This window comes from Budorcas taxicolor, chromosome 25, assembly GCF_023091745.1.
Source record: "Budorcas taxicolor isolate Tak-1 chromosome 25, Takin1.1, whole genome shotgun sequence".
NCBI lineage: Eukaryota > Metazoa > Chordata > Mammalia > Artiodactyla > Bovidae > Budorcas > Budorcas taxicolor.
The window spans coordinates 43384784-43402952 of record NC_068934.1 but is presented as its reverse complement, the minus strand read 5'-3'; the positions used below and the strand labels follow the sequence as shown (position 1 = coordinate 43402952).

Below are 18169 nucleotides of genomic sequence, written 5' to 3'. Positions count from 1 at the left end.
ACCGTCCTCAGGGAATGGTCCTTGGCTCCCCTCCTGGGCCGGGCTGGGGGCTCTCTTGCCCACTCCTGCTTGCCTCCCTCAGCTGAGAGCTTCCCCGGGGACCGCCTCCTCAGGGACAGCTGCAGGGCCGAGCCCCAACAGTGAGCTGTTTGTGGGGGCCAGCCTTCCCCCCTGTCCACAAACTCGTCCCAGCTCCAGCTCCGGCCCCCAGTGCAGGCCGTGGAGGATCCGGGGGCCCAGGTCTCCTTGTCCAAGGACTCGCCGTGAGTGCCCTGCCTCCCCACATTCTTGGGCTGCCTGGGGTCCCCACTGAGACTCCAGTGCTGAGAACACTCCGCTCCCAAGCTCTCCATCCATGCGGTGTCACTGGCTGAGAGAAGGGGCGAGAGTTCGCTTCTCCGGTTCCTGTACCTCGAGGCCTAGAGGGAAAAGCTCAGCTCAGGCTTACCCTCTCCAAGGGGCTCCCAGCCGCCTGGCCAGGCCTCGAACATACCATGCCTTCGCTTCAGCTCTTCCCTCTGCCAGGAACTCAATTCCCCAGACACATGGACAGGACACACCCTCACCTCCAAGCCTTTGCTTCAGCTTCACCTCCTCTCGGAGGCCTGCCCTGAGCTCCCTACCTGACCTTGCCACCTGCCCACCCGGGGCTCCTGATCTCACCCACCCTGCTCTCCTTTTTTTCCCCAGGACACTGTCACCTCCTAATACTGTAGGGCTGAGCTCCCCAGGACAGGACTGGGCACCTGCGATGCGGCCAGTCTGAACTGCAGTGTGCTTGGGTGTAAAATACCACTGGACTTCAGACTTAAGTGTGAAAAAAATGAACTAGCTCATTAAGGATTTTTTACACTGACTACATGTCTAAAATGGTAATAGTTTAGGCATACTGAGTTAAACAAAATATATTACTATTCTAATATTAATATATGCTGATATTGAAATATATTAATATATAATATCAATATTAATATGTATTAATAGAGTATGTTGGTGTATTGATGTATAATTTATTAAATGTATTAAATATATATAATATATAGTATATTGAATATATACCATATATTTATATATTAATATGCTGCTACTGCTGCTGCTAAGTTGCTTCAGTCATGTCCGACTCTGTGTGACCCCATAGACAGCAGCCCACCAGGCCCCCCCACCCCGTCCCTGGGATTCTCCAGGCAAGAACACTGGAGTGGGTTGCCATTTTCTTCTCCAATTAATATGCTAATATTAATTAATTTTACATGTCTCATTACTTCCTCTGATGGGGGTTTCCCTGGTGGCTCAGGTGGTAAAGAGTCTGCCTGCAATGCGGGAGACCCAGGTTTGATCCCTGGGCCAGGAAGATCCCCTGGAAAAGGAAATGGCAACCTATGCCAGTATCCTTGCCTGGGAAATCCCATGGACGGAGGAGGCTGGCAGACTACAGTCCATGGGGGTCGCAAAGATCCTCTGATGAGGCTACCTAAACATTTTAAATCACACATGGAGCTCACATCATAGTTCTGTTGGACAAGCTATTGTAGATAATTATTTTTATGCATATCATGAGCTGTCTCCCAGCTCCCCATACCAGAACGTTCTCTGTTATATTCCCAAGTAACACGTCACCTGGCATTCCAGAAAGGCTCATGGTCAAATGAGTGAATGGGTGAATGAGGCCTGCCAGGGGCCCAGGAAGGGCAAACACCCGCCTTCCTCCCAGGCCCTCACTCACTCTCTCTGTTGGCATCTGCTTCGTGTTCCGCCAGGGTCTCGATGGAGCCGCCCCATCCCACGCCAGGTCCTGGGGGCACAAGGTGGCCACTGAGCCATGAGGGCCAGAACAGAGGCAGCAGGATGGAGACACAGGAGCCAGGAGGGAAGCCCCCTCCCCCAAGGAGCCAGAGGGCCCCCAGGGACCCTTCTCCCTCACCTTTGCCATGGGAGCCGGGTGCCCCCAGGGGCCCTGGGCGCCGCTGTCGGAATCGCTGCCGGGGGGTGTCCCCAGGACTGAATGACTCAGAGCTTCGCCCCACGGGGAATCTTGAGCTGAGTTTTCGCCGCTGCCCACCCGCCAGTGTCTCATCCCGCAGACACAGGGAGCTCTGTGCCCGGCGCATGGGTGCCGGTGAGGGGGACCCTGCAAGAGGCACAGGCGGGGAGAGGTGTCCAAGCAGCGCCGGGAGGGCTGGGGGGAGCGGGGGCGGGGGCGGGCCTGTCAGGAGGAAGCCGCATGGGTGCCACAGGGGACACGAGGCTGCAGAGATGGGGGCTGGGAGTGGGGGCGGGCAAGGTTGAATGAATAGAGGTGGCGACTGGAGGCAGGACCCTGTGCTGGCTCTGACACTAACTCACTGTGTGACCTTGGGCAAGATGCTTCCCCTCCCTGGGCCTCGGCTTCCTCGTCTGCTGTCTGGGATAAGTGATCTCTGACTAAAGTCCCTGCTGCTCCGAGGTCCTAGGCACCGCTCTGGATGGGTAGGACTGGGTGGGTGGCAGTGCAGGCGGGAGGGAGGTGCCAGCCAAGAGGGACACAGCAGGGACCCAGGGCAGAGAGTCACCAGAACCATCTGATAGAGGGGAGGGCGGCGGCAGGGGGAGGGAGCTGCAGCAGGAAAGGCCAGTAGGGAACACGTGCGCAAGCCACACAGGAAGACCAGGGGCACTGGCAAGCCCCTGGGGACAGCGGGGGCCCCAGACCCACCTGTCCCATCCGCCTCCCTGCCCTCAGGGAGCTCCGTCTCTGGGGGGCCCCCCAGGCTCTCAGTGCTGCCAGCCCCATCGGCCCCCAGGCGCGGCCCCCCGTGGGGGCCCCCCTCCCGCCGGGGCCGCATCAGCCTCTTCACCTTGTCTGCCAGCCAGCTGCCCTTCCTGGGGGCAAGAGGGCACAAGAGGCGGGGTCAGGCCAGGGAGGAAGGAGGACAAGAGGGCCATGTCGGGGGTGGCAGAGGCCAGGCCAACCCTCACTCGGGCCTGGACCCGGGCTAGGCCAGGGCTCAGAGGGCACGGCAGGGCAGGGGCGAGGTAGGGAACACCTCCGGCCCACCAGGGTGGAGGGGCCTGCTCACTTCGTCCGGGGCAGGGGCCCAGGCTCCAGCACGCGGTACTGGTCCATGATTTTCTCCACCAGCTTCTGCTTCTCCCGGCGCAGGGCGTTGAGCTGGTCCCTGGGAGGATGGGGAAGGAGGAGGTGGGCTTGAGGCCTGGGCATGAACGCAAGGTACACCCCTGCTGGTTAAACAGCAACATGCCCCAGGATGGGTTGATACACCGTGCTGCCCGAGCCCCCGGGAGGGTCAGCCTCCTCTTTTCCCCAGGCCTTCCCAGGGAATCGCCCATAGAGGTCCCAAGGGGCAGCCACACCGGCCCCTGCAGCCCCTCACAGGTACTCGCGCTGCTCGCGATGCAGGTGGTCCCGGCTTTCCAGGCTGCGCTCCAGGAGCTCCCGGTTCTCCCTGCTCAGCGCCTGCACCTCGGCCAGCAGCTGCCGGTTCTCCTCTTCCTGGGCGCTCCGGAGCTCTGTCAACAGCTGTCACAGGCAGACGGCAGGACAAACAAGCGGGGGCGGTGGGGGACGCTTAACCGGGCTCAGGGCAGCTGCCTTCCACCCGATTCTGGCTCTTTCCAACCCCACCCTCCCCTCCAGCCGCCCTCCCTCCGCTGCCACCCACCCCTCACCACACCTCGCACTGCGTGGTCAGCCGGCAGGCACTCAAGTCCAGCTGCTGGTTGGACTCCCGCAGTCGCTGGCTCTGGGCCTCCAGCTGTGCCCGCTCCAGCTCCAGCCTCGCCAGCCGGCCCCGCAGCTCCCCGCGTTCCCCCTGTAACTCCCCACGCTCCCGGGACACCTCCGCCAGCAGCATCTGAGCCCTGCAGAGGCAGGGAGACCTGCTCTCCAAGAGGAACACCCCACCCCCCCGGCCCACCTCAACTGGGCCCTTCATGATGGCAGAGGAACCACGATGAGGAGAGGAGGCAAAGCGGGACCCCGTGGGGAAAGGGACTAAATCACCATCAACCCACTTCGCAGATGGGAACACTGAGAACTGGCCGAGGAGGGGAGGGGCTGTACCCGGGCTGGTACCTGTCATGCTCGCTCTGCAGCCTCCGGAGCTCCTCCTCCAGGCCCCGCTGCCGATGCCCATCCTGCACCAGGCGTTCACGCTCTGCCAGCAGGGCCACCTCCTGCGCCTCCACGTTGGCCCTCTGGGCCTGCAGCTGTTCGTGCCTGCGATGAACCAGGGGCTCAGGGGGCTGCAAGGACCAGGGCCAGGGCAAGCAGGCAGCTGGACCATCTGGAAGTCCTCCGTCTCCTAAGCATAGGCCCCAGGGGGCAAAGCCACAGGGCAGAATGCTGTGCTGGGTGCCCACCACTCCGGACCACCGATGAAGCTCCAGGGTGAACCCACCCTGGAAGTGCAGAGAGCCCTGCCGCACAAGGGGCACAGCCAGGGAGAGGGGCCTGCTGGTGGTTCCCAGGGAACAGGGAGCCTGCTCTGGGCGGACAAGGGGTACCCGGGAGAGGAGCTGCGAGTTTGGAGGAGGCTGCTCACCGGCCCTGCAGCTCCCGATGGGCCAGCTCCAGCGCCCGCATGTTGGCCTTGAGGTCGCGGTGCCGGGCCAGCAGCCCCTCCAGCTCAGCCTCCTGCCGCCGCTGCAGCTGTGCCAGGGCCTCGTGGTCCCGCAGCAGGGCCTGCTGCTGCCCGCGGGTCTCCTCCTGGGAGCGCCGCGCCGCCTGCACCTCCTCCTCCAGCAGCCCCAGCTTCCTGTGCAGCTCCTGGCCCTGGGTCTCCAGTACAGACTTCTCTGCCTAGGCCAGAGGGGAGAGCGGGGTGAGGGGCTGCTGTGGGGGGCCATCCCAGGCTGGAAAGGGGGGTAAGGGACAGGGGGCAGAAGGCAGAAGGCGGAGGAAAGGAGAGAGAGCCATCGGGTGGGGGCCAAGGGCCAGTGGCACAAGGCTAGGACGGGACAGATGGGGCCGGGGTCGGGGCAGGGAAAGCCAGAGGGACAGATGGCCGGGGATGGAGGGGAGGGCTCCTCGAGAGGCGGTGAAAGGGGCACTGATGCGGGGCTGGAGGCCGGCAGGCGTAGGAGCAGGGGTCAGGGGGAGGGCCGTGGGCAGGACGGGATGGGGGGCCGGGCCCACCTGCAGCCGGCTGCTGTTCTCCTGGGCCCGCTGACTCTGCAGCAGCAGCTCCTGGGCGCGTTCCTGCAGGCTCCCCAGCTGCCCCTCCAGGTGCTGCAGCTGGCCCTGCAGAGCAGCCTTCTCAGCTGCCAGCGTGGCATTCTGTTGGGGGGTGGGAGGGGGGTGATTAGCAGGGGCCCGGGTCTCTGGGGCACTGCCCCCTGCCCCCCCAGCCCCGCGCCCACCACAGCCTGACACTCACACTGCGCTCCACCTCGATGAGCCGCATGCTCTGGGCCTCCGTGCCCTTGAGCTCCGTTTGCTCCTGGGGCCCCAGTCCCGCGGCACCCTGGCGCAGCTGTAAGGAGAGACCCTGGGAGGTCACACGAGGGCATCGCAGGGGTCTGGGGGCAGCCCAACAAATCTCCCCTGGCAATCCCACAGCTGCCAGCTGGGCAGTCTGCTGGGGGCCCACTGGCTATGTTCTTGTCTCCTTCCCAAGTGGACAGCGAGCCCCCCGAGGGCAGTGGCAGCCTGGTACGGGGCCCGCACCACACCAGGGCTGAGCCGGTGTGCAACAAGAGAGTCAGAAATGATCCCTAATTTATGACTGTTGGCGCTGAGCTCAGGAAGTGGTGGGGGCCCCGCAGGAGAGACACAGCAGGTGCCTCAGAGTCAAGCAGCCAGGCTCAGTCAGGTTGAAGAATGGAAGCAACAAGGCCTGGGCAGAGGCTCCCAGCACAGCGCTTCTTCCTAGAGACCCTGAAAGGGCGCGCAAGGCAAGCGACTGGCCAAGAACTGAGGGGCGAGACGAGAGGGGGGCCCTGAAATACCTAACCGAGGATGGAGACAGTGGTGGGCTCAGGCCCCAGGAACCCGGGCAATGGCCTCACCTTGAACAGCTCGTCCTCCAACTGCAGGGCCCTCTTTCTGAGCTCCATCAGTGCCTCCTCCTTGCTGGTGGCCGCCGCCTGCAGCTCAGCTTCCAGCCGCTGCTCCAGGCCCTGGTACCTGCCGGGAGAAGTCTTAGCACCCAGCCCTCCCCAAGTCTTTACCTGCCCCTCTCTGCCCCTTGGAGAGTGCCCCACCTCTGGTGCTGGAACTCCTGTTCCCGCAGAAATTCCTGGCGTTCCAGGGCTGCCCGTTCCAGCTCATTCTGCAGACGCTCCAGTCGGGCCCCCAGCTCCCGGCCCCGCACCACAGCCTTCTCCAGCTCCTGAGGGCAGGCAGAGCAGACTCAGGGCCAGAAGGGTAAACCACCACCCTCACCAGGCCTGAGCGTCAGGAGACCTGGCCTTCTGTCCTTGATCTGTCACCCTGAGCAAATATCTTTAACTCTCTGGGCCTCTACGCCCCGATCTGTAAAATGGGAGCAAAGCCTGATGGCCTTGCAGAGTGGGTATGAGAGAGCCGGGGATTATAAGCCTGCCAGGGAGTGAGGGGAGCCCCTGGGCCAGGGCTCAGAGACACTCGCTGGGCACATGTCTTCACCTCTTTGAATCCATGGTTCCTCATGTGCCCAGTGACAGCTGGATGCTCCCTGAGTGCTGAGGCCACACCGGGCAGGTGAGGGGAAGAGGTGCTCAGAGGCGGCGGGTCTGGAGAGTACTCTCAGCCACAGGGGGACGGCCACAAAGGGCAGGAACCTGGTAAAGGCCAGGCCTAACCACAGTGGGAGCTGGGAAGGGGAGGGCCAGGATGCTTGCTGCTGGCCAGGCCTTTGGCGGTTGGGCCATACCATTGAGGAAGTGGGTAGGAGACCCGCTCTGGCCTGTGGCCCCCGCCCCCAGAGTGGTAGGTCGAACCATTCTGAGGTTCAGGGTGGGGGTGGAGGGGCTCCAGCAGGATGAAACCATGGGGAAGGGCCAACCATGACAACCGCCCACCAAGTCCTGCCCTTGGAAATGGAGCCTACCCATCTTTGCTCTGGTCTTCCTGGCTTAGCAACTCCACCCGGGCCAGCCCCTAGGGTCACTGCACTTCCAGGTGGCTACTGCCTCTTGCTGAAAAACTAAAAGTCCCATGAGGCCTTGATGCCCACAGCCCCCAGCCACAAGAGCCCCAGGACGGAGAACAGGGATGCCCACAAAGACCTGCATCTCAGGCGGGACCCCTGCCCTGCCCCCTCCAGGCCCTGGCCACAGCCCCCAGGGCTCCACCCACTGTGCCTTCGCCCCCACCGACCCTGCAGTGGGGAGGCCCTCTTGGACAACCCCCTTGGCCCCTGGTTCCCTCACCTTCCTCCCCTGGCCAGCCACCTCCTCCTGCACCACACCCAGTTATCACCAGGAACTGCTCCTCCAGGAAATCTCACAAAGTTCCCTTTTGTCCTTGATGTCTTCCACCCTCTTGGTCCTCAGAGCCAGCTCTTTTGGCCAGCCAGCCCTACCGGCTCTTCCCTACCCACTGGCTGGCATTCCCTCTCCACTGATTAAGCCCATACTGAGTGCCAGGTGCTGCCCCAAGCATTCTGCGTTCATTATCTTACAGGATCTTGTGACATAGGTATCATTTTTATTCTGGTTTTACAGGTAACGAAACGGAGACTCAGAGAGGAGTAACTGGCCCCAAGCCACACAGCTGAGTAGGGGAGCTGAGCTATAACCCAGATCTATCTGCCAGCATCTCTCAGCTCCTACAGAGTGGACCCCAGAGACAAGCTCTTGGCCTTACCCTCTCACCCACACTCTCAATTCTCACACGCCCCAGACCAAGCCAACAGCATGTTCCTGACTCCTCACCATCAGGAGGTGTCTCGGAGCAAATAACTTCTCCTCTCTGAACCTCAGTGTCCTGCTCTGTGTAACAAGGAAACTGCTCAGCTTCCAGAAGATTTGATACTTCCCAAGTGGTACCAATGGTAAAGAATCTGCTGCCAATGGAGGAGATGCAAGAGATGCAGGTTTAATCCCTGGGTCGGGAAGATCCCCTGGAGTAGGAAGTGGCAACCCACTCCAGTATTCTTGCCTGGAAGCTTCCATGGACAGAAGAGCCTGGCGAGCTACAGTCCGTGGGGTCACAAAGGGTCAGACATGACTGAACACACGCGCATGCCGCAGCATACCCTCGCCCCAGCCCTGGGCCGCACTGGCCCGGACACCCATCCCCTTGCCTCATGGTCTCTTCTGCTTCCCCTGAGGGGCCTCCAGACCTGCAGATCTGACCACTCTGCTCACATTATACCCTCCACTGACTCCTTGTCATCCTCGTGAAAACAGCTGCAACTCCTTCCTTTGCTCAGGAGGAAGATGAAGCCTTGCCCAATAGGAAACCTGCTTAAGGAAGTCTTCATGCCACCTCGCTCCACTCCCTGCCTCACACTCCACCCCTGCAAACGGGCCTGCTCCTCCTCCTGGCTCATTGCCATTCTCTCTCCTCCTCCAGGAAGCCTTCCCTGATGAGCCCCAGCCTGAGTCCAGCGTGCTTCCTAGACCCCTACGGCTCCCCGCACAGTCCTGTCTCCACCCCAGATTGTGAGGGTGAGTGTCTCCCAGAGGCTGCGAGTGCTGGCTGCCTAGTACAGGGCCTGGTGCCAAGAAGATGCCTGCAAACATGCTCGAATGAATGAATACAGGGGTTTCCAGGTTTTCTCTCTTCTCCAACTCCCATCCCAGCTCTGGCCAGCCACACCTGCCACTTCTTTTTCTTTCTTTTTTTTGCCACGCCATGAAACTTGCAGGATCTTAGTTCCCTGACCAGGGATTGAACCTCTGCTCCCTGTACTGCAGGCACAGAGTCCACTGGACCACCAGGGAATTCTCTCACCTGCCACCTTGACCACGGGCACTGCCTTCCTACGGCCCCAGGTCCCCTTGTACACCAAGGTGACTCTCCCCAAATGCAGCATCACATAGGTCGGCCCACACCCTTGGGTGAATTTCCCCATCTGGGGATGAAGTACCAATACCCACAAAACTGGCCTGACACACTTCTCCACCTACCCCCATGTTGCCCGGGTCCCTGAGCATCTCTAATACCTTCAAGTCTTTGCACTTGCTGTTCCCCCTGGATGAAATATCCTTCCCCACCTAGTGAGATCTCGATCTTTCCTTAGAACCCTCCCCGAAGCCTCCCTGCCCCGACCCTGGCATCAGTTCCCGTTCCCATGGATTGCAAAGCACTCTGCCCATGACAACCAATGTATCTTGAGCCTTTGCCCACCATGAACTAGACTCTTCACACCACTATTTCCATCGGACTTCCAAAGCCCCAGGAAGGCAACTATGAAGAGCACCCCCATTTTACAGAGGGAGGCACTGGGGTGCAACTGAGTAAACTGCCACAGTCAGAGAGTCAGGATTTTCACCCAGGCCATCTAGTTCCACGCCCACCATCTCCTACAGCCACCCATCAAAGGCAGGGGACATCTGCCCTAGTCCCAGGCCAGGTGCGCATTTGGGAGGCGCGAGTGGACTTTGCCCTTACCTCTCCAGCCCCAGCTCAGTGCTGGGTACTCAGTGGCTGCCGATGAAATTAATAATCCCCAAACCCTGGCAGCTGGCCTGGAACCCTGTCTCCTGGCCATGACCCCCACCATACCTCCTGGAGGGCCTGCCTCTCCCGGCGCTGCGTCTCAGCCTCCTCCAGGTGCTGGCGGCCCTCACCCTCCAGCACGTGCAGCCGCTCCTCGGCCTCCTCGGCCCGGGCCCGCAGCCTGGGCGCCTCTCGCTCCCACTGCCTCCGCTCGCGGCCAGCTGCTGCCAGGGCCTCCGCCAGTGCCTCTCGCTCCCGTGATGCAGCCTCCAGCTCCCGGGCAGAAGACTCCACTGCCTCCCGCAACCGGGCTAGCTCCAGGGCCTGGACCTCCACCTCCCGGTGGGCCTCAGCCTCTGCCCTCCGGGCCTGAGCCAGCTCCTCCAAGAGGCGGGCAGCCTCCGTGCCTCGGGCCTCCAGCCTCCGGGCTTGGGCCTCCAGCTCTGCTCGAAGTGCCTCAGCCTCTCGCTTCAGCCGCGCTGCCTCCTCCTGAAGGGCCTCCCGCTTGGGGACACCACTGACCAGGATCTCCTCGGGGGCCTGTGCCTCCCGGGTCCGGACTTCAGGACCCCCTTCCAGTTTCTTCTGTGACTTTCGTTGGGTTGCATCCCCGACCAACCCCCCCAACCTCTGTTCATGCTCTCTGGCCTCTGTTTGCCCCTCGGGTAGGTCCAGCCTCTGGTCTAGGGTCCCCTGCTCCTCCAACTGCACACACAGGCTGATCTCCGAGGGTCCCGGCTTGCTCTCTGGGTCCTCCTGTCTCACCCTCAGGGCCTCTGGCACCGACTCCCCAGTCTCTCCTCCCAGAGACAGCTGGGCCTGAGGTGGGGTCACAGAGGCAGGGGTCCGGAGAGGGGCTCCCAGGCCAGCCTTCTTCGGGAACTCCTGTGCCTCTGCGTCAGGGTCTGACTCCTGGGGCATGGAGTCTGCAGAGACCACGACATCCATCTGGAGAGGCCTCTCCACCACCTGTGGGTCCAGATCAGATGCCGACCCCTCGAGGGCTGACTCAAATGCCAGGGGAGCGGGGTCCGAAGCCTGGGAGCCTTCATCCACTGCCTGAGCAGCGAAGGCCTGGGGGCCAGGGGCTGAGGCCAGGCAAGTCTGCGGAGCTGATTCTGGCTCTCGAACCGCCGAGTCTTCATTCTGCTCCTCCAGTAGGCGGGGCTGAGGGAACATGAGTTCAGTTCAGTCACTCAGTCATGTCTGACTCTTTGCAACCCCATGGACTGCAGCACGCAGGGCCTCCCTGTCCATCACCAACTCCCAGAGTTTACTCAAACTCACGTCCATTGAGTCGGTGATGCCACCCAACCATCTCATCCTCTGTCATCCCCTTCTCCTCCCACCTTCAATCTTTCCCAGCATCAGGGTCTTTTCAAATGAGAGCACAGGGTCTTTTCATGAGAGCACATGAGAGGGATGGCCAAACCCAGAGGAGGTGGCCAGGAAGGGCCTGCTGATGGTTGGAGGGGACTCACCTGGCCACCTGGCTGCCTCTGCAGCACCCGGAGCAGGCCTCGAAGCTCCTGATTCTCCCGCTCCAGGGTCCGCAGCCGCCCAGCCTCTGCCTCCCTCACTTCATCATGTAGCGAGGGAGCCACTCCGGGCAGGGGTTCTAGGGTGTGGGAGATGAGGTCAGCAAAGTCCACTCTGCTCCCTTGGGACTCCTCACATACACCCCCGCCCCTGACACCAGACCTGGGGGAAGGGGATGGAACCAGAAGCCAACCCCACTATGAAGCAAAAGAGGGAAAGTGTTAGTTGCTCAGTCGTGTCTGACTCTGTGACCCCTTGGTCTGTCGCCCACCAGGCTCCTCTGTCCACGGGATGCTCCAGGTAAGGCTACTGGAGTGGGTAGCCATTTCCTTCTCCAGGGGATCTTCCCAGCCTCGGGAATGAACCTGGGTTTCTTGCACTGCAGACATTCTTTACTGTCTGAGCCAGCAGGGAAGCCTCAATAGCTACAGGAAACAGAAGCAGCTCCCGCAGCCCTGCCGCTTGGGGCCCTGCTCACCTTCCCCAGGGGAACCCGGGGGGGGCTCCAGGCTCCGCTGAAGCTCCAGTTCCAGCTCCACATTCTCTTCTGCAAGCTGGTCCACCTGATGCCGCAGGGAGTCCAGCTCCTAGAAGGGAGAGCAGGGTCAGGCAAGCCCTCCCCGCTACGGCCAGGCCCACTGTGGGCGCTAGAGGGTCACTGGAAGGAAATGGCAACCCACTGCAGTATTCTTGCCTGGAGAATCCCATGGACAGAGGAGCCTGGCAGGCTAGAGTCTGTGGGGTCGCACAGAGTCAGACATGACTGAGTGCGCACGCACACATACACAGAGGAAACAGGGAGTAGGAATCAGTGACCACCAAAGAACCCTGGGGCCTCTGAGGTCACGGATCACTGAGTGACCGCGGGTCTCACCGCGTGGGCCTCGCCCAGCCGGGTCCGCAGCAGCAGGTTCTCGCGCTGGGTCTCGTGCAGCCGAGCACAGCGCTCCTGAGCGGCCTCCAGCTGCTCCTCCAGCAGCGCCTTGGAGGCCTCCAGAGCCCCCGAGAGCACCCGCTCCTCCTGGTGGGGAGCAGAGAGCCAGTGGCGGGATGCCCGCCCCTCCCCGCACTCCAGGCTCCCCTCCCCATCTGACCCTGCACCCTAGTGGCTCTCCAGGCCCCGCCTCTCCCCTCCATCTGCCCCTCCGCCTCCAAGTTCTCTCCAGGGACCACTTCCCCAGCACCGGGCCCCGCTCTTCTCCTGTGTAGGTCCTGCCCCTTCTCAAAAACGGCCTTCCAAGGTGGCATCCTTCTAGGCCCCCACTTAGCCTAGTGTTTTAGACGCTGCCTAGGTGCTGGGGAAGTGGTGCTTCCCCAGCTTTAGACACTGCCTCCCCTACTGCTCCCACCCTCCTCTCCAGGACCTAGCCTTGCCTAACACCTCCACCTTGCCTACCGCTCCCCTCCACCTGCCCCATCCTTCAAAGGGCCTATCCTCAGACACCCCTTCACCCCGATATCCTAGCAACACCTGGGGCCTCCACTAAGGCCTGACTCTTGGCCAAACTCTCTCCTCTCTTGGCCCAACTCTCTCCTCTCTTGGCCCACCCTGTCCCCAGCGGCCACGCCCACCCTGTCCCTCAGAGGCCACGCCCACCCTATCCCCAGCCCCGCAGCCCGGCCTCCCGCCTCACCTCTAGCCGGCCCTTGCAGGCCTCGGCCGCCTGGAGGCGCTCTCGGCAGCGTCGCAGTTCCTCCTGCAGGCGGGGCAGGCGGCCCGCCCGTTCCCGCAGCGACTCTGCCTCCTCGCGGTACAGCTCCGCCCGCTTGGCCTGTCCCGTCAGCGCCTGGGCCTGAGCCAGACGGGTGCGGAGTTAGGACCGGCCACCCGCCAGCCAGAGGGATTGGGACGGGAAGGAACCAGGTTGGAGGAGGCAGGAGGACGGGGAATGTACGGGGAAGGTGCGGGGAAGGGGTTAAGGAATGCGCGACCATGACTGGGGACATCTGAGCGCACCTCCTGGCGGAGCCTTCGGATTTCGGCCTCCAAGCCCTGTACCTCCGCTTGGGAATCCAGCAGCAGCTCGGCTTTCTCCTCGCTAGAGGGAAGGCACGCAGGAGGGGTCTGGGGACCTGCCCCTTCCAGCCTTTTTCCTCCAGCCCTGATCCCAACTGGGACCCCATCCTGCCGCCTGCCCCCAGGTCCCTCCCAGCACTCACAGCTCCTGCCGGAGGCGCCGCAGCTGGGCCTTGGCATTGGCCAGCTGCAGGGCCAAGTGGTGCGAGGCCCCATCCGAGGAAATCCTGGCGGGAGCCTCAGGCAACAAGGGGGCAGGCTCACGGTCCAGCAGCAGTTCGGCCAGCCGCTGTGGGAGGTCAAGGGTCAGGAGCAGCCCTTCCCAGGACCCCCACATCTGCTCCCAATTACCCAAGCTGAATCTGGCTGTTGCAGCCCTACGGACCCAAGACCCACAGCCCCAGCCCCACATCTGGACCCCAGTGTCCCCTTCCCCACATGTCTGGATCCCATGGTCCTCCTGTTCCTTGACCTGCCGCCCCCTACCTGGGCCCCCAGGTCGCGCTCCCGTGCCAGCTTCAGCAGGGTCCCCATCAGGCTCCGGGACAGCATCTCCAGCTCCGGAGGCGCCAGCTCCCCAGGCTCTGGCCCAGTTAGCACCAGCACCAAGCCCGCCCCTGGCTGGGTCACCTGGAACCGAGAGAGAGCAGTTCAGCCAAAGAAGAAGGGGGCCGGGTGTCCCGGAGGGCAGCCCAAGTCATGGTACCTCCTGGATGGCAGCAGCCAACTCGCTCTGGACCTCCAGACTGAGGCCCTGGATGTGGCGGATGAACAGTTCCCGGTGCTCGCACTGCAGGAGGGTGAGGAGGGGGGCGATGAGACTGGCTCCAGAGGGCATCCCACCCCCTCTGCAGCCAGAGCTGGACCCTGCCCTGCCTTGCCCCGCTCACCTGCACTGACGCCCCCAGCAGTAGCCTAAGGATCCCTTCCAGCTCCTCCACCGCCTCCTCTGCAGGGCACAAGCCACAAGGGGTTAATGGGGAGGGACAGTGGGTAGAAGCAGGAAGGGGTGGAGGGGTGGTGGGAGAGAGCACCTGAGAAGGGGTCAAAGCCCAGCGTCTGGAGGTCTGGGGGCGGCGACAGGATCAGCAGCTGCAGCTCCTCCTGGGGTGGAGGGGGCGGGTGATAAGAAATGGGCCTCCCCCGGGCACAGCCTCCCCCTGCCGACCCCTCACCTGGTAGAAGTCCCTCAGTCGGCCCCACAGGTGGTTGAGGTTCCACACCCGCCAGGCTGTGGGGTCGTCACGGCCTCTGACCATTCGAGGGCCCCCTCGGGAACTGGGAGCTCTGTGTGCACAGGGGCAATCGGTGGAAGGGAAGACTGAGGACCCGCCTCCCCTGAAGCAGGCTCTGCCAACCACCCCTCAGGCTCCTGCCCCCAGGCCGCCTGGCCCCCTCCCCTCACGGCCCACCCCACCCCAGGTCATCCTCTGATGCCCCTTACATGATCCCCAGCACCCGCAGGAGCAGGGCCCCATCGCTGAGACGCAAGAACCTCTTCTCCGGACACAGAGGCCCCTCTCCTTCCTCCTCCTCCTCCCCCTCCGGCTCCTCCGCCTCCCCCACCAGCCCGGCTAGTCCCAGCGCCTGTGGGAACACAAAGGAGTCATCTGGCCTGCCCAGGCGCAGGGGGTGGAGACCCTCACCATCAGAGTGAATCCTGAACCCCTCTGACCTGCCGCCCTGCGCCCTGCGCCCTCCTCACCAGTTCCCTGAATGCCAGTGGCCCTGGGTCCGGACTCCTTTTCCTGCCCACAGCTGCCTGGACTTCTCTGTCCCCACTTGAGCCCACCCCTCCCCTCAGCCCCTTTCCCACCCCCAACGCCCCACTCTGCCCTCTCTCCCCCCACCGCCACACCAGCCCCTCCCTGCTGCTCGTTTCCTCTCCCCAGACCCCCCTCCCACTGCCCTCTCACCCAGGTGGCCAGGCTGCCACTCAGGAAGTCTCTGATCCTGGGCCCCTTGCCCCCATCCATGACGGGGTCAGGGTGTTGGTCCTACTGCGGCAGCTACACCTGCCCTGAGAGGAAGAGGAAGTCCCCGAGTGGGGGATCCCAGGCCCAGCCACAGACACCCTGTGCCGCTTCCTCCTTCCGGGTGCTGGCGGGCCTATGCACCCCCAGAGTCCTGCCGCAGCCCCTCTTTCGCCACTCCACATCCTCCCAGCATCTCGGGCAGGGCCGGCCCAGAGGTCAGCCGGGGAAGGTGGAGTCAGGGCCACCCAGGAGCAAGGCCCACCACTCTCCTGCCTCCATGGACAATGGCGGTTGAGTCCTCCCTTTATCTGGGCCTTGGATGCCCAACTTGAAACCGAAGAGAGTAACCTCAGCCCTGCATCTTCCAGGGCCCCAGAAAGGGTTCCAGGCCTTATGTGGTGACTCTAGGCACCCGCAGTGCGTCTTCCAACTTGCCTGCCTTTCCTTTCTCAAACTTACCAAACCACCCTCCCAACCTGTGACTCTTGGGAGGGGCCGCCTCCCATGTCAAGCCTCCTCTGAATCCCCACCAGAAGTGAGTACCCCTCCTCAGACCCCACCCTCCCCCAGCCTCTTTATACACCAGACTGAGACAGGACGTCTGCTCCATGTGCTAGTGACCTCGCAAGCCTTGATTTCCCATCTGTAAAAGAAGTGGGTTAGAGTCCAGCATCTGAGGGACGCAGTTCAATGCAGAGACCAGTGGCATGTCTTGGGGATAAACCAGAATACCCTAGTTCCCCCACTGCTCACTAGGGGGCGCCGTGTGGGACACTGCTGGGTACCGAGATGTAGTAAAAAGTCACATTGTCCCCGCCCCCGGGGGATGCACAGCACGCTGGGGAGACAGCTATGCAGAAAGTCGCACACACCCCCAAAAGGTAACGTTGCAGCTGTGCTACATGCTCTGACAGGGAAGGGATTTGACTTCAGTGGGATGATCAGGAGACACATGGTGGGGAGGAGGGCAGGGACAGTGCAGCTGAGATCAGGAATGACTGGGATAAGCAGGTGACGTGGGGATGAAGGAAGGGCATTCCCAGAGGCCCAACCAGAATGTGCAAGGGTTCTGTGGCAGCTGGAAGTGTGGAGTCCAGAAATTATTCATGTTTCACTGATTTCCAGACACTTTATTTCTCACATTTCAATCTCTAAAGTCAGGTTACATGGTAGAGTCACTGGCTAGCTGACGGCAGTCCTGACATCATTGTCATTGCCTGCACGTGCCTACACTTCAAAAGCATCCAACCCTGCAGAAAGGGCGTCAGCAGCCTGGAAGAAAACCCCAGAGACAAGAGCAGAGCACTCTTAACCCCAGGCTCCAAATGGTGGGGGCTCCCAGTGGAGGGGAACCAGACTTGTCAGCAGCACAGGAATCCAGAGTCAGCCTGCTCTGCAGTCCTGCATGGCTGCCTTAGGACTCCAGTGGCTACTGGTGGGTTTCTGCCTGCAATGCAGAAGATGGGGGTTCAATCCCCGGGTCAGGAAGATCCCCTGGGGAAGGGAATGGCAACCCACTCCAGTATTCTTGCCTAGAGAATCCCGTGGACAGAGGAGCCTGGTGGGCCACAGTCCATGGGGTCTCAGAGAATCGGACAGGACTGAGAGACTAACACTTCCACACTTTCACTTATGAATTGGGGGGGGGGGGGTGGGGAACAGTGCTCTCTCAATTCCGGATACCTCACAGGAGGGGCTGACAGGGAACCGCACAGGCATCCCGCCTCTGCCAGATTCCAAATGTGAAGGAGTTTCCTGAACACCATAAACTATTTTGCTTCTATTTTCCTTTTTATGTGTGCATTCGAATTATGCATGATGAGGATCTATGTCTAAGGCATAAAGAGCTCCTTCGGGAGGTATAAAATACAGAGTCTAGTGATAAAAGAGCCGTGGGACATAGTTAACTGTCAGCATTCCTCTTTTCTTTAGTGGCAGCTTTTACAGTTGTTGACATTCTGGATTTGCGGGGCCGTAGTGAAAACACGGGCTTATCACGAGCCAGTCCTGATTACAAGTATTTTATGATTACTGACTTATTTGCATAGGACTAGGTTATGAAACAAGGATTGTGGATTATCTCCAATTCACAGAGGAGGAAAGCGAGACTCAGAGAGGTTAATAACTTGCCCAAAGTCACACAGCTCTCAGGCTGTAGTCCGACTGGGCAATGGGAAACTGCTTGGAGTTGTTAGCAGAAGAGAACATCTAGTTGTTTAAGCCTCCCTAGAGGCATCTGGAAATGCAGATAATCCTCTCAGAGGGCCCTTAACGAGGGATTCCACGAGCTGGTGCCCAGCCTAAGCGTTCATTAAACGGTCCCTGGTGTGATTATTATCTTTAGTGTTAATAATATCAAGTATCCGTCCAGATTTGACCCTCTGCGAATCTTACACCTATTTGCATCCCTCAGGGATTCCAGCCCAGGAATCTCTCCGAAGCGCCTGCTCTGGGTTAGCCAAGCGTGGTAACGTGGTAACGGGGCGCCCGCAGCCAAGGGCCCCTGCCTTGCTCAACGCTCTGAGTCACACCCTTCTTCCAGCCGCCTTGGAGGCCTGGGCCGTGTCGCCCCATTGCTCTTGCTGATTGCTCTCACATTCATCACCCCAGACATGCCCGGCTGCACCTCAATCTCTGTCTGGCTCTATGACTTGGTTCAGCTGAGTCAGCCAGAGGGAGGTTCATGGGGGAGGAAGAAAGTTCATCAGCAGACAACAAGATCTTGGGATTTCAAGGCTTAATTAACCCCTGAGGGATGCTCATCAGAGGCTGGCTATCCTCATCCTTAGGCTAGATTCTTCCTTCAAAAAATTGTTCAGGAACATCCCTGTGGTCCAGTGGTTAAGACTCAGCCTTGCAATGCAGGGGACATGGGTTCAATCCTTCTTTGGGGAACTAGGATCCCACATGCCCCGGAGCAACTAAGCCCATGTGCCACAACTAAGAATTGATGCAGGCAAATAATATTTTTTTTAATGTTTTTTAAAACAGTGTTCAGGTGCATGATCAAAATGTAAAGAAGGATTTCCCTGGTAGGCCAGCAGCTAAGAC

At 60.9% G+C, this 18169-nt stretch overlaps 1 protein-coding gene across 1 annotated transcript; it reads right to left on the bottom strand.

Moving 5' to 3' along the window:
- Nucleotides 1-363: 363 nt before the first annotated feature.
- CCDC88B (coiled-coil domain containing 88B) lies at nucleotides 364-15118 on the bottom strand. Its single transcript, XM_052662275.1, has 27 exons — nucleotides 15059-15118; nucleotides 14587-14729; nucleotides 14318-14429; nucleotides 14177-14246; nucleotides 14033-14091; nucleotides 13849-13932; nucleotides 13629-13772; nucleotides 13286-13431; nucleotides 13083-13164; nucleotides 12760-12918; nucleotides 12000-12146; nucleotides 11604-11712; nucleotides 11068-11204; nucleotides 9653-10753; nucleotides 6202-6329; nucleotides 6007-6124; nucleotides 5376-5471; nucleotides 5135-5275; nucleotides 4542-4798; nucleotides 4073-4216; nucleotides 3672-3858; nucleotides 3372-3517; nucleotides 3057-3155; nucleotides 2693-2859; nucleotides 1922-2128; nucleotides 1724-1792; nucleotides 364-419 (listed from the first exon to the last, which is right to left on the bottom strand). The coding sequence occupies exons 1-27, from the start codon at nucleotides 15116-15118 to the stop codon at nucleotides 364-366; spliced, it is 4368 nt and encodes a 1455-aa protein (XP_052518235.1).
- Nucleotides 15119-18169: the final 3051 nt, after the last annotated feature.